Source organism: Hipposideros armiger, unplaced genomic scaffold (genome assembly GCF_001890085.2).
Source record: "Hipposideros armiger isolate ML-2016 unplaced genomic scaffold, ASM189008v1 scaffold_242, whole genome shotgun sequence".
Lineage (NCBI taxonomy): Eukaryota > Metazoa > Chordata > Mammalia > Chiroptera > Hipposideridae > Hipposideros > Hipposideros armiger.
Genome location: NW_017731592.1, coordinates 502,586 through 516,162, shown reverse-complemented (window position 1 = coordinate 516,162; position 13,577 = coordinate 502,586). Strand labels below are relative to the sequence as shown.

Here is a 13,577-nt window from a genome sequence, read left to right as displayed (position 1 = left end):
GGTTCTGGGTATAGATAATGGTGAGGTTACACAACACTGAAATGTATTTGATGCCCCTGAATTGTACATTAACCACTGGTTAAAGTGATAAATACTATATCATATATTTTTCCATGATAAAAAAATATTAAAAAGAAAAAAACCAAACCAACACATATGAGCAGTGTGTGAAGTCAACAGATTGGCAACGTTTTCAATCCCACAGGTTTTTGCTTCGTAGAGCACTTATGGCTGACTGCCACGTTTTCATTAGTTTCTTCCACAACTCTATCCTTGTTTGTCCTTTTTCCTTAGAAGGCCCTTGCAGTATCTCTGACCACTGACTTCCTTTTTTGTAGGACTGTCACTTGGAAATTGGAATATCACTTCCACACCAAAATAACAGATGCCAAAACATGTAAAGTTGTGAGTTTATTGCATATGTAACAAAATGAACCTGACCTCCCGGGTCCAGCCTGCTGTACAATCACTGTTTGTTTTGTGTTTCCAGCTGGTTCCATAACCACATTAAATAGAACTAGTATTTCTTTAAATACTTTTGATTTTGACATAAAACAGAACATTAGTGTACAACTTTCACAAAATAAATCAGCAATAAAAACAGTGGGAAGAATAACAAGGATAGCAGCAATACTTAAAAACAAGACATTACAAAATAAATTAAAAAATACATTATAAAGTGGTTGAGAAACAAAAATAAACAAATTTTAAAAATTCATACTATGTTTCGGGAAGGCTGCCGCGCATGTGGCACACCCCGGCTGCAGAGGCCCATCCTGACAGCTGATGTGCGGACCGCCTGACCTGCACATGGAGCGTTAGGCCCAGCAGGTTCAGGGGCCCCAGTTCCAGCCCGCGGGCGGGTCACGAGCAAGTCACTCTCCCCCATGCCGCCCCTGCACGTTTCCTCCCCAAAGCGCTGGCAGAGCGGTGGTTCGCTACATCCCTGAGGGTCGGCTGCTGACCGCTGGCGAGGGCAAGCCTGGAAGCCGTGCCCCTGAGGCATCTGGGCAGAGAGGCGAGGGGACGGACGGGGTGGGTGTCTGGGATTACCGAGGGGGTGACCAGTGGGAGTGCACGTGTGGACGGGGTTCCTGCAGATCGGGAGCTACACTGTTCTCTGTGGTGGATCAAAGGCCCAAATCACTGTCGATGTTTAAGCTTCTAGAAGTGCAGTGCCGCTGACGCGCAGGCCTGCTTGGCAAGAGTAAACCAAAGCTCTGGAAAGCTCTGCTCTTTCAGGTGCCTTGGTGACACGCACAGCTGATAGGCGTGCCCCATGCGGAGACCCAGGACATGCGACGGGGTAACCCATGTGTCCTGAGCAGCTGCTGGAGGAGTCAGGACACGACCCTCTGGATCTCTCTGAGGTGACACGTGACGTGAGAGCAGCATGGGCTGCGTGTTCTGAGGCTCGTCCCCGCTCTTAACAGCAGGAAAGAGTCAAATGCGAAGTTCCTGCTTCCAAGTCTTTCCAGCCACTCGACCCTCGTTTCCTTCCTCGTTACTACAGGGTTTGGCCACCACCCCAGAAAGATAGGGTGGGTCTTCCTCCTTTCAGATCTCGGATGGATGGATGTCTCCTCCTCCCATGGATTAGGTTCATGTGAGAGATAAGACCTGTCCAGTAGGAGCTCGGTATTTTCATTTTCTCACTTCCAGAGAAAGATCACGAGGGAGGACTGGATGGAATCACCCGGGAGCCAGCTTCTAGAATGCCCTCGATAAGTATGGCAGATGAGACATAGGAGAAGCCCAACTGGGGCAAAGCAGAGCTCAGAAAAGAGCCAGCCCACCGTTTCACCCGGACTTAATGAATGGACTGTTTTCCTTCTGCAGCAGATCACACTTGACACCCCTTCTGTCTAGAACCCCAGTCAGTACAGAAGCTCAGCTCTCTCACCGCTGGCGACCCGTGGCCCCCACACTGGGCAAACCTCAGCGCAGGGGTGGGTCTATCTTCTAAGAGGGCCCAGTGCTGCCCTCGTCAAACTCCAGACTGCTCCTGGGAAGCCAAGGAACAACAGCAAGCGCCAAAGGGGGAGTGCGCGCCCTACCGCCAGTCTACCGGTGTTAGTAACGGAAAAACAGCGAATCGTAGTCCAAAGCTCCTTCCAAACCCATCTCAGACCCACAGCTGGATCCCAATGCTTAACTCAGAAGCTTCAACCGTGAAATTTCAACAGTGAGATGTCTTGCTAAGGAATTACCCTGCACTTGCCCCCAAAACTAAAACAACAAAAAACCAGACAGGAGAACTTGCTGCTGCTGCCATTGTCCACTGAAGTTGAGCTATCCGAAATCAAGCGGCTTAGTTAAAACACTGTGAACTTCTGTGCAAATCGGAAAATGGTGTTAGAAACTTAGGGTCGAGGCTTGCTTTGGCCTTACTCATCATACGAAGACATCTGGGCAGGTAAATCGAGTGGCAATTGTCCCTGTCACCATCTGACACTGGGGAAATGGGCTAAATGAGTCAGAGTGGACGCGTCCCCCTCTGCTGTCAGATTTACATCCACGTCCTCCTTTATGTAAAAGTAACATGGCGCGGATTCCGGTCATTGGGGTTATGCATCCCTTCTCCCTTTTAAGCTAGTTTGCACCACTCCAGCAACTAGAGTAGCAGAATTTTGTTAAGTTAGTTTAGCTCTTAGCCATTTCTGCACAATAGATTGTTAGTATTCAGATGGCCCCGTTTCCACGCATCTGCGTACAGGTGGTGGCAGGAGCCACAGCTTGGGAGACAAGGCTGGTTTTGGTCTGTTCTTTCATAAGCTTCGTATGTGGTGTTTTCACTGGAAAAATATTTCGAACTGGATAGATAATGCGGCAAAAGGGACTCTTTAAAGGAAAGATCATTTTTCTCTACGCAAAACAAAGTTTTCAACCAGGATACCCTGAAAAGACCTACCCTGGGCCTCCAGTTAACGCTGCCCCCAATGCCCTTAACTTTCAAAAAGGGAAGCACATTTTGGACTCAAGCTTCCTCCTGTGGCAGAATTCCAACAAGCATATATTATACAGTTACTTTTCAGGTAGAAATTAATCTGCTACCCAGAGCAGGCTGCTAGGATGTGAAATTTGGAATTTGACTGTTTTGAGGCAGAAAAGCTAGTATAGCTACCAGGTACAAACCCTCAGTAAGCCAAGCTTGGTTCCATAACTGCAGGTCGATACTCCTATAAGGACCACAGGGCTGTGAGCCTGTCACCATGTTACAACCGTAGAATATCCTGTGTGACCGAAGCCAAATCTAAACCTGGCTGTGTTTTATTGGGTGGGTGATGGAAGGGGGTGGGAGTACTGTCATAAAGGAGGAAAATATGGGTGGGAGCCACCAACCAAAGTCCCCCCGCCCCCCTCGGTCCCCCAACGAAAAGGAGGGGAGACAACCCTTTCCCTCAGGTTATCGAGAATTCCAGTGCCTCAGCCCGCTTCGCAGGAGGCGCGCAGAAAGCGATATGCTTTTGGTCTGGCGGTTGTGAGCTAGAATCTGTTGCCTTTGGTTGCTCTTCACTCCACAGCAAACCCACAGGTCTCTTCCACTGCTGTGAGCAGCTTCTCGTAGAGCTTCTCATAAGACTCATAAGGTGGAATGTCAATCCTGTTAAAGCTGGAATGGGACAAAAGAGTGACAGTCACTGTTGGGGGCAATCTGGCCCTAGGAGCTGCTTCAGGGCCAAGGACAGGCAGGAGCAAAGCATTCGTGGGGGTCACGGGGCAATGGGAAGGCGGAAGACTCTGTCACCAGTTCTGGGGGGTGGGGGTGGAGGGACAGGTGAGTTATCCACACCCTCCTTGAGCTTTTCTGCTTCTAATGCCAAGAGTTCTCAATCAACACACAGCAAAAAGATCTTTAAAACTACTATCTACTGTTGATATTAGGACCAAGCTCTTAAGTTGGTTTTTTTTTCCCCCTCTGGGAGAAATTACACAGTACCAGGAATACCATCTTTGCAGACTAGCATAACCCAGACTGGCCGGCAGTCAAATGACCACTAACAATGTACTGCATGTCTATTCCTCTGTGACTTGATCTGAGACCAAAATGGGGCCGCTTGGAAAATCCCCTACAAAACCAGAAACTATATCTCAAAACTAATAAAATGTCAAATCCCTGATGAAATGAATCTTAAATTTCTGACCCAGTATTTCCATGGGGAAATTCGTTTCCAGGAACTGTGCAAGGAAAAAGACACCCTCTAAGAAGCTATTATCTCAACAAATCAGAAAATACAAAATTGTGACCCAGAGGACACAGCATGGCCTATTGAATTACTAGGGATTAGGCAACCAAGGATGGCTTTTGTCAATAATGAGTCGGGCCAAATGGTGGTGCAGTCTTTCTTTGGGAGCTTTAGCATTGGGGGAGATTTTTCATATCCGTTTTAGTCTAAGCACTAAACTAAGAAAGGACAAAGCCTGAGGAGGAGGGCAGCCACCGTGCGTGCACACGGCACCGTTCCTGCAGCACCATGCTGGGGGCAGGGCTCTCAACCCCACGCAGTCCTGGGAACAGCTTTCACAGCTTTTTGACACATGTGCAAACCCCAGTCAGCCTATCAAGCAACTGCCCAAAGTCACATATCAGAGGGCATCAGGGTCAGCATCTGAACCCACATCTTCGGCTTAGGGTACATCATGATGCATCTCAGCAACGTATGGGACTGGTTCTCCTGAACTAGAGGAAATGGTTCTGAGACAAAGTGTACGTAAGTGATTTGATTTTCAAACCACAAAGGAAATAAACCACTACAGATATTAAGTTGAAATTTAGGGAGGATGTATTTTTGAATAGGCGAGGTGCATCTGTCATGCGCAGAACTCTGAGAGGGACAGTGGGGCTCCAGGAAGGTCAGATAAAGTGACCAGTAACTCCAACTTAAAAACTACAACTTGCCCCTGCTGATAGGTACATGTATGTGCACACGTGCAGCGAGGCCCAGGAAGTGCAGACGAACCCGTGCGAGTGGCAGCTGTCAATCACATCCCACAAAACCAGTTTCATGGAAGAGACTTCTGATAATAACCCTTACACGTGACACGCTGCCCAGTGCTTGTCCCATTTGACACTGGTGCCATTGCCAAATGAAACAGCTTAGACAGTCACGTGGGAGCGCGCACACTGCAGAGGTGCCCAGGGGCCGGCACCTGGGCAGCCCTGTCCTTACCAGGTGTGGGCCTTTGGCAGGTTGTCTGTGTTGGCGTCGATCAGGTGAATGGTGAACAGCCGGGGCCCTGCCGCGCCTGTAGAACCTTACAAGACAACATTCTAGTTAATGCACTTCAGAGGCTGGGCAGGGGCTCCACTGCCGACCACACGCCCAGGCAGGCTGTCCTGCCAGAACGTCATGGAGTTCCCGTGGCAACAGGAGTCTCTGCCTGGCCATCAAGGGGCTAATCAGACATTCAGAAGGTCCCTGGTGTGGAGAAGCGTCCCAGCACTCTCTTATGCACCTGGGCATGAACTTGCTCCAGTGGGGGTGTTTGAAGGTAAAATCCTTACATCACCAGGGGTTTCCTTTTAACAGAAATATTTAGCAAGCAGACCCACGGCTGGCAGAGGACGGCAGTGGTAAAAAGAAAAGCAGAATATGGAGTCATGAAATGACTCCAGGCAGAGGTGTGATGGAAAAAGAAAAAGACACAAACACCTAGGACCAAAGCCCAAGGAAATGGAAGTAACTTCTCTCACTCAAAGAGGTCCTTAAAATAAGAAAACGTCTACAGAGAATGTTCTATACCCGAAATATCTCTGTTCTCAGTATTAACACACAAAGTTCAATTTACTAAATTTCAATATATTAATATTCTTCACCTTACTCCTCCTGGCTATCAGGGTTATCAAGTGACAAAAATGGGAAATTTTACAAGTTACAGGGCCAGGGAGAAGCCTGCAAGGACATTCCCCGCTGAATGCCTGTGAGCCTCTCTGATCTCCTCATGAGGCACAACATCTTCAGCATCTATAGCCTTCCAACTGCTCCAGACCTGGGTGAGCCAGGGACCCAGTCAGAGCTGGAAGGCATGAGAGCGCATGGGGGTGCCTAACTGGACAGGGCAGCCTGTCAGGCAGCTCCTTGTACAGATAAGGAAACTGAAGGCCAGGGAGGAGCCACATGATCATTAGCTAATAGACTGGGTCTCTTGATTCAGGAGGGAGGGGGCTGACCTAAATATTTCCAAATGAATCCGTCATACACTTTAAAAACTCTGATTTCTTTCACAAAAGCCTGTTATTTGTAGCCGCCTTTGTCAACCAGTTCTATAGAAGGGGACACATGGGGCTCCATTGCGCCCTTCCTGGGTCATTCCAAACTCAGCTCTGAGTGGACACCGGGCTGGCCAGCACCCCCACTGCTGCTGCAGTGCTGTCCACCTGCTGGCTCTGGCCCGCAGAGACTAGGAAAGGTCAGTGGGAGAGGACGCTGGGCTTTATTCTGCTGACATCCTCTCCTGTGTATTTACAGACACTTTCTTTCAAGTTGGGCAAAGAATAGCAGAGCCTTAAGGACTGGGAGCTGGCAGAGATAATGGCGACCAAGAGACCATCACCTTTTATGGGGGAAGAGGGTCTCTATGGCCAGTGGGAGTGACAGCCCTCTCCGTCGCGTGAGCCCCACGCAGTTATGAAAGCACATGTCACATTGTTTTCTAGGCGTTTCAGGAAGATACCCCAGCACATTCCCGTGCTTCCTGCCCAGGCCTAGTGGAGAAGATGCCGAGTGTAGACGCCCAGTGCCAATGGCCCCGCCCCCACGTCAGTCACCTTGCAGGGCCTTGAAGCCTTGGAGTGGGACTCGGGTGGATCCCGTCACGAACTGCAGGAGCCTGGCCCTCCTCTCCTCGTCGAAGGTCTCCACCGCCTGCCAAAACCACCGGACGACGTTGCTGTCGGCCGCGCAGTGCTTCAGCCGGGTATTGGCCTTCCAGTCGTTCAGGTCTATCTTATCCAGGCCGCCTACGATCAGCTGTGAAGGGTTCAGAGGCAGTTACTTCTCAGATGGATAAATGTGTCACGACATGTCTCCCAGGTCTCCAGCACATGAAAGGAGTTAAAAACGTGGTCCCAGAGCAAAGCAGCAGCGATGTCCAAATAAACTAGACACACATTTAGACAAGAAGGAAGACAAGCAACACGCCTGAAGCACACGCCTGTCTTTCTGCCCCCTTGGGCTGGTTTCCAACCCCTAGGACCGCGGTGCATGGCCACTGACGGGTCATTTTCTGCCACCAAGTCTGTGTTTGTGTTTTTGCACCACTTTGGTGCGGACGGAAGAACCCCTAGCAAGACTGCATGGAGCTGAGCGTAAAACGGGGCCGTATCACAGGAATTTAAAATCTGAAGAGAAGGGAATGAAGCAGGGGTTACGTGCTGGTTTCTGCAACTTGCTTAAAAAGTTTCCTCTGGAGAGCCACTGTCCCACCCGGGGAGGCTCCTCTTGGCTCACAAGCTCTCGGCGTCTCACTGGTGGTAGAAAGACTGAGACCAATTTTAAAGGCTTGAGCTATCTGGCACCAAACAGATGGATACGAGGTGAATACCTCATTGTGTTCAAGTACATGAAGTGTGATTAGAGAAAACAGTAACACTTTGTTCAGAGTCTAATACGCGCAGAGTTAAAAACAGAAAGTTGGCATTGTGGGAGAAGTTGGCAATATACAAGATAATTTCCTCGATCGAGGTGACTACACAGGAGGGGTCAGGAATCTCCACTGCTAGAGATCCTGAAAAATACAAGAAGCCGCAAACCACTCTGACAAGGGAAGCCCCCAGAATGATCTGGATTCACTGCTGCCAAGTAGACACCTGGCCTTGTCATAAACTGGCTCCCACATCCTCGACCCCCTTCCCGTTCCAGCCCTGACTCTGTGCTGGGAGCCCCGACAGACCCCCAAGCTGCCCAGGAATTAGTTGCAAGCCTCAGGCCCTTTAAGGAAAGCCTGACTCAGCACGCCGAGCACGTACCTCGAGTTCCTTCTGGTCAAAAGGCTTCAATAAGTGTTGAGGAATGAGCTCATTAAACCCTTTCTGAAGAGCTAAGAATTGGGCTTCAATTCCTCTCATAAATCTCCAATTTACATATAACCTGAAAGAAAAATTCACAAGTTGGAAGCAACACCAATAATTCATGAAAAAAAATTTTCTCCATTAGTAGGTTCTGACATCTATCTGCTGAGTCTAACGCCCTGCCTGCCCGGCCTCCCCGAGGGGGGAGGAAAACCCACCAGTTGGTAATGCCTAGCCTAAGGATCAGGTTAAAATAAACCAGCTCGTGCCATTATATATTCTGATTCATTGCTAGAAATAGCAGTAGGGTTTAACCTGACCTGTCCCAGCAACTGCCACAATTTAAAAATGCATTTGAAAATAAAATACAAGACGTGGTGAGAACTAGTCATACCAGTTGGACAGCCTGAGCACACGGAGGTGTCCCTGTTTCTAAATTTCCACTCTAAGTGATTAGTCCTTCATTTGCCATGATTAAGAGGTGGGAAAATAGACTACAATGGAGTCGACTTCCTATAGACTGGGCTCAAGGAAACGTCTAGGTTTCCTGCTCTCTCGTACACTCTGGCAACTTCAAAGACAGAACTGGTGGTCACTTGAAAGGCCTTCCCCCACCAGGGCTCTGGGGTCATTAGTCTCCCTTCACCAGGTCAGGCCTGGCCACATCCGGGCTCCTCCACGCATAGCTTCCCCTGCTGAACCTAATGGTTTCTGGACGTCTCTTCTGGGATGTGCTTCTGGTCACAAGTGGTGGCAGGGACAGGCAAAGCTCACGCAGCAAGGGAGCCTCCACAATCCAAACATGAACCCAGCTGTGCCTGAGTACCTGGGTGTATGTTCCCACCGGCAACTGCCAGGTTCCCCGGGGCATTACCGGACATATTCTTTCTTGTTCTCCTCCGTGACAGGTACATTTCTGCCGTTGGGCTTCAGCTCATGCTGCAGGATCCTCCCGAAAGCGTTGTGCTCCACACAGAAGGTGTGGTCCAGCACAGGGGTAATATCGTTCTCTCTGGCGGAGTCAGGACAGAAGGCAGGTGTCGGTTAAGAGTTTTGCCACCACACAGCAGTGCACGGAATGTTATATGGAACAATCCAGTAGGAAGAGAGAGCAAGCGAGCATTTACTGACTGCCAGACCAGGGAGGAGAGGAGAGCCTCAAGTGGACACAGCTTAAGTGAGGCCAGGAGAGTGGGGTGCTGGACGGAGCCCGGAGGCCATAGCCCCAGTTCCAGATGTGTCCTGGACTCTTGGTTTTCTCATTCATAGGAGGGTGATGGTACCTCTACCATTCTATGATTTTATGAGATACCAGGTTGCTTTGTAAACTGAGTCTGTGAGCAGACAGGAGGGAATCGCGAGGAGGAACTGAGTCAAAGGGTAATCAACCTGCAGGAAGCCACATTAAGAAAATATCGATCCCCCTTTCAAAGGCAGCCTTTTCAAGTGCATCAGTTCAAACAAAGAAGAACTTGAAAGTTAAAACTGGCTCCTTAATATGCGATATTTTTTGAAACACAGTAAAAGGTTTCCTACAGGATGAAGGCTCTAACCCACAGACTGGTCTTTTCAAGTTGGGACATGTGAAACGAGGCTGACCAGCACGTAGGACACAATGAGAGGCCTGACTCCTGTTCAGCTTGTCAGCTTGTCCTTCCTTTGCCAGAGCCTGGATCTGTCGTCCCTGTCAAACTGGCTCCTGCACAAGGACCCACGACACCTACGGTTTACCACTCAACTGTGCCTGCTGCTTTTAAGAGAGTGTTTAGGATAATTCTAAGCCAAGGTGACTAAATAGTAATTTTGTTTTGATATTTTCTTATATCAGAGCATTTGACACAAGATGCTTTGATACTAATTTTGTTTTTGATACTTTCCCCTCTAGAGATTAACTGGTGACACCTTAGAGTATCAAAAATCAACCAACCAAACACCAGGCCTGGGGATTAATATTTGTGATCATACATTAATCATTCAAGGAAATAACAAAAGAAACTAGTTCATGAAAAGAAACTGGCCAAACATCATGAGGAAAATAAGTTAATTGTTTTTTGTTTTTGTTAAATCTACTTTTATATTTCTGGTGACAAACAATAGTTTGTTTATTTCTCTTCTCCAATTTCACACCCATCTCCAAAATATATACACACGCACACACAGAACAAATGTATCTGGCATACACTAAGAATGGTGGCTAAGTATGAATTTTCAATTGACTGAACAGTGATACTTACAGAATCCACACTAAGCTCTTATGTAGTTCTGGGTCCACCGATTCCAAATCAGAGAGCTGGATGGGTTTTCCCAGTAGCTGCTTGTAGAAGGGAACTGTGAAACCCCCGTTTATGTAGTGTCCATGAAACACGGCCAGACCCATGATCCGACCCACAAAATGGAAATAAGACAAATGGTCCTGTAGGGGGCGCCAGAGAACATGACTTCATTAGCAAAACAACAGGGTCAAAGCAAAGGGTAGCTTGTGATTTCCCCGGCTTCTTGAGAGAACTGTCCCACAGGCAACCAGACACTGAATCAGTTAATTACTCACAGGCTGTGCTTGTGACCAAATGAAAGAAGGCTGCTTGGTCAAAATTTTAAGCACGTCTTTTGTATAGATCGTCTGAACATTTTATATGCTGTTAGTTCAAACACCTTTTCCTCAGAATGGCTAGATAATTTGTGAGACCCAGTGCAAAATGAAAATGCAGAACCCATTATTCAAAAATTATTAAGAATTTCAGGGCCGGCTGAGTGGCGCAATGGTCAAGAACTGGCTTGGGACGCCAGAGGGCCCCGGTTCGGATCCCACATATGAGGGCCTGTGATACTGCCCTCTACAGCTAAGATGCTGAACAACAGCTCAACCTGGAGCTGGGCTGCCATGAGTCACCGGCGACGGCGTAGGCTGCAGCCCCTGTGGCAGTGGGTTGCCATGGGCTACTGTGTGTGGCCAGCAGCCAGCGTGAGCGGCCAGCAGCTGCAGTGAGCGGCCGTCCAGAAGCCGGCGACTGATCTGCCTCGCCCGGGAAGAGTGCAATGATGGTGCCAACTTGGGCCAGTGAAGCAACGTCCTCCACAACTAGACTGAAGAACAAGATGACAGCAACTCATCTGTTCCCCTTCCCCCACCAGCACTGTTCCCATCCCAATTCCCCAATAAAAATCTTAAAAAAAAAAGAATTTCAACATGGTGACAGCAGAGAGTCAAACCAAGCACAGGCCCTTCTGAGTGCAGAGCCCTGTGCTCTGCCCAGGTCGCCTGCCCAGGAAGCTGGCCCTGCTGCTCCTCCCCATTGCGCGAAACAGAAATAAGGAGCAAAAGGCAATTCCCTTGCTTCCTCTGCCACCCCTCCCCCAGTCCCACCAGAAAGAGGAAGAGAAGAAATCAAAAGGGGAAAAAAAGGAACACAGAGAGAAATAAATATGAAAATTCAAGTATAAGAACCAACCATTCTAAAACCAGAGCTGTTCTGGTTTTTAACTAAAAAGGGAACTTCACATTTCTACATTTAGGTTGGAATCACAATCAGAGAATTGGTGAAATTTTTGTTTCCATGTTGGTAAAAGGCTCGATTACATATAAATGCTTGCAGAGTCGAGCTGGTCCAGGGGTCACGTGCCCCACGGGAAGTGTCCTCCACACTTGTGCTGCCCAAAATTGGGCCAGGAGCTCACTCTGCACTTATTTCCTCATCTCTAAAACAAGCAGCTAAGAGTGTCCACAGCAGTGGCCAAAAGGCCAATTATGGAAATATTCCAATTTTGACTGGGAGGACGATGGACTTTGTAACCCACTCACTTCTCAGAATGATACTGTCAACAAATACGGTCATAAGAGCAGAGTTCCCTCAAATGCCAATCAAATGCTTTGAGTACCTGAGCAGCTCAATGTCCCCCTTGTTCTCCTTGAAAACAACACACCCAAAGGTCCCAGTCACTAGAAGTAACAGGATTGAAATCATCCATCTTAATCCAGTTCTCACTCTATTTCTTAATGTTCTAGTTACCACAGACCTTGAGTAAGTTGACAGTGAATAAACCAAAAATTGAGATGGAAACTGAAAATCCATTAAAAAAATTCTCCAACTTAAATTCTTTACCTCTTTATTCATTAATACTTACAGGGTTGATTGAAGAATCTGGGTTGATTTGTAACATGTAAATATTGTCTGTAGAATATTGAAAGAGTCCATAATAGGGGTTCAACATTTCATGGCACAATAAATAAAGCCACTCCCTAGAACAAAGCAAGAAGAGAAACATTTTATATGTGCTGAAATACCTAGTTATAGATCTTAACGAAAGCACTGAACTGCTGTGTCCTGGAAGGCCAGACTGGTAAGAGTAACTGGCTGGGAGTGAATGTGATTTAGACAGATTGGGAAAATAAGCCTAAAGAAGTAAAAACTGGCTTCTAGTAGTACCAGAAATGGCTTTTTTGGCCAAAATGCCAACCACAACTTTGATGCTGGGAAAGGACTGTGGTTGATGAGAATCAGCATCACCTTAAAAGTACAGCATTCTCAGCAGCTGGCTTGGCGTGCTTGGCCCAGCTGAGCTTTGCTCTGCTAGTTTGCAAAGATCAAAACCTCAGGCGATGATGCTAATAATGTGGTAGTAACTGACAGAAGTGCAATAAAAAGCAGTATGATCCTACTATTTATTTAAAAAGTGTGTGTGCACACACAGACACAAAACAGAAAATCCATCTGCAGGGCACAGAAGGACTCACACTAACATGCTGACAGTAGTTAACTGAGAGTCACATTCTGGGGCATTTCCATGTTTTTCTTTTGCTTCTTACTAGTTTTTAAGTTTCTAATTGATTGTAACAGGTAATAATGTTTAAATAAGGAGAAGGCGGGCTGGCTGAGTGGCACATTGGTTAAGAGCTGGCTTGGGACGCCAGATCTGAGCAGCAGGACCCCGGTTCGGATCCCACATGGGGGCCAGTGACACAGCCTTCTACAGCTAAGATGGGTGAACAACAGCTCGACCTGGAGCTGGGCTGCTGTGAGTTGCCGGCAACAGTGTAGGCTGCAGCCCCTGCTGCAGTGGGCTGCCATAAGCTACTGTGTGTGGCTGGCAGCCAGTGTGAGCGGCAGGCAGCTGGCGTGAGCTGCCAAAGAGCTGCAGTGAGTGGCCGTCCAGAGGCCGGCGACTGATCTGCCTCATCCAGGAAGAGCGCAATGATAATACCAACATGGGCCAGTGAAGCAACATCTTCCACAACTAGACTGAAGAACAAAAGGACAGCAATGTGTCTGTTCCCCTTCCCCCGACTCCCCAGTGCTGTTCCCCTCCCCCAATTCCCTAATAAAATCTTTAAAAATAAATAAATAAATAAATAAATAAATAAATAAATAAATAAATAAGGAGAAAGGATTTCGCAGTCTGGGGAGGCAGGGGTTGTCTAAGAATGTCTTTTGCCCTTTATAAAGTTTCTGTCCTGGGCCGGCCGAGTGGCGCAATGGTTAAGAACTGGCTTGGGATGCCAGAGGGCCCCAGTTCGGATCCCACATATGAGGGCCAGTGACACTGCCCTCCACAGCTAAGATGATGAACA

The 13,577-nt window shown here is 48.0% G+C and overlaps 1 protein-coding gene across 4 annotated transcripts in view; it reads right to left on the bottom strand.

Annotated features, from left to right (window-relative positions):
* Nucleotides 1–393: 393 nt before the first annotated feature.
* SMURF1 (SMAD specific E3 ubiquitin protein ligase 1) overlaps nt 394–13,577 on the bottom strand; it is a 108,842-nt gene continuing 95,658 nt past the window's right edge. For 3 of the 4 annotated variants that reach the window (XM_019655633.1, XM_019655629.1, XM_019655632.1), the window contains 7 exons: nt 12,134–12,248; nt 10,246–10,424; nt 8,886–9,023; nt 7,970–8,090; nt 6,770–6,971; nt 5,172–5,256; nt 394–3,613 (listed from right to left, as the gene is read on the bottom strand). In XM_019655633.1, coding sequence (XP_019511178.1) covers nt 3,514–3,613; nt 5,172–5,256; nt 6,770–6,971; nt 7,970–8,090; nt 8,886–9,023; nt 10,246–10,424; nt 12,134–12,248 — 940 coding nt within the window. In that variant the 3' untranslated portion in view covers nt 394–3,513. The remainder of the gene's footprint in view (nt 3,614–5,171; nt 5,257–6,769; nt 6,972–7,969; nt 8,091–8,885; nt 9,024–10,245; nt 10,425–12,133; nt 12,249–13,577) is intronic. The other variant, XM_019655630.1, reaches the window with a different exon arrangement.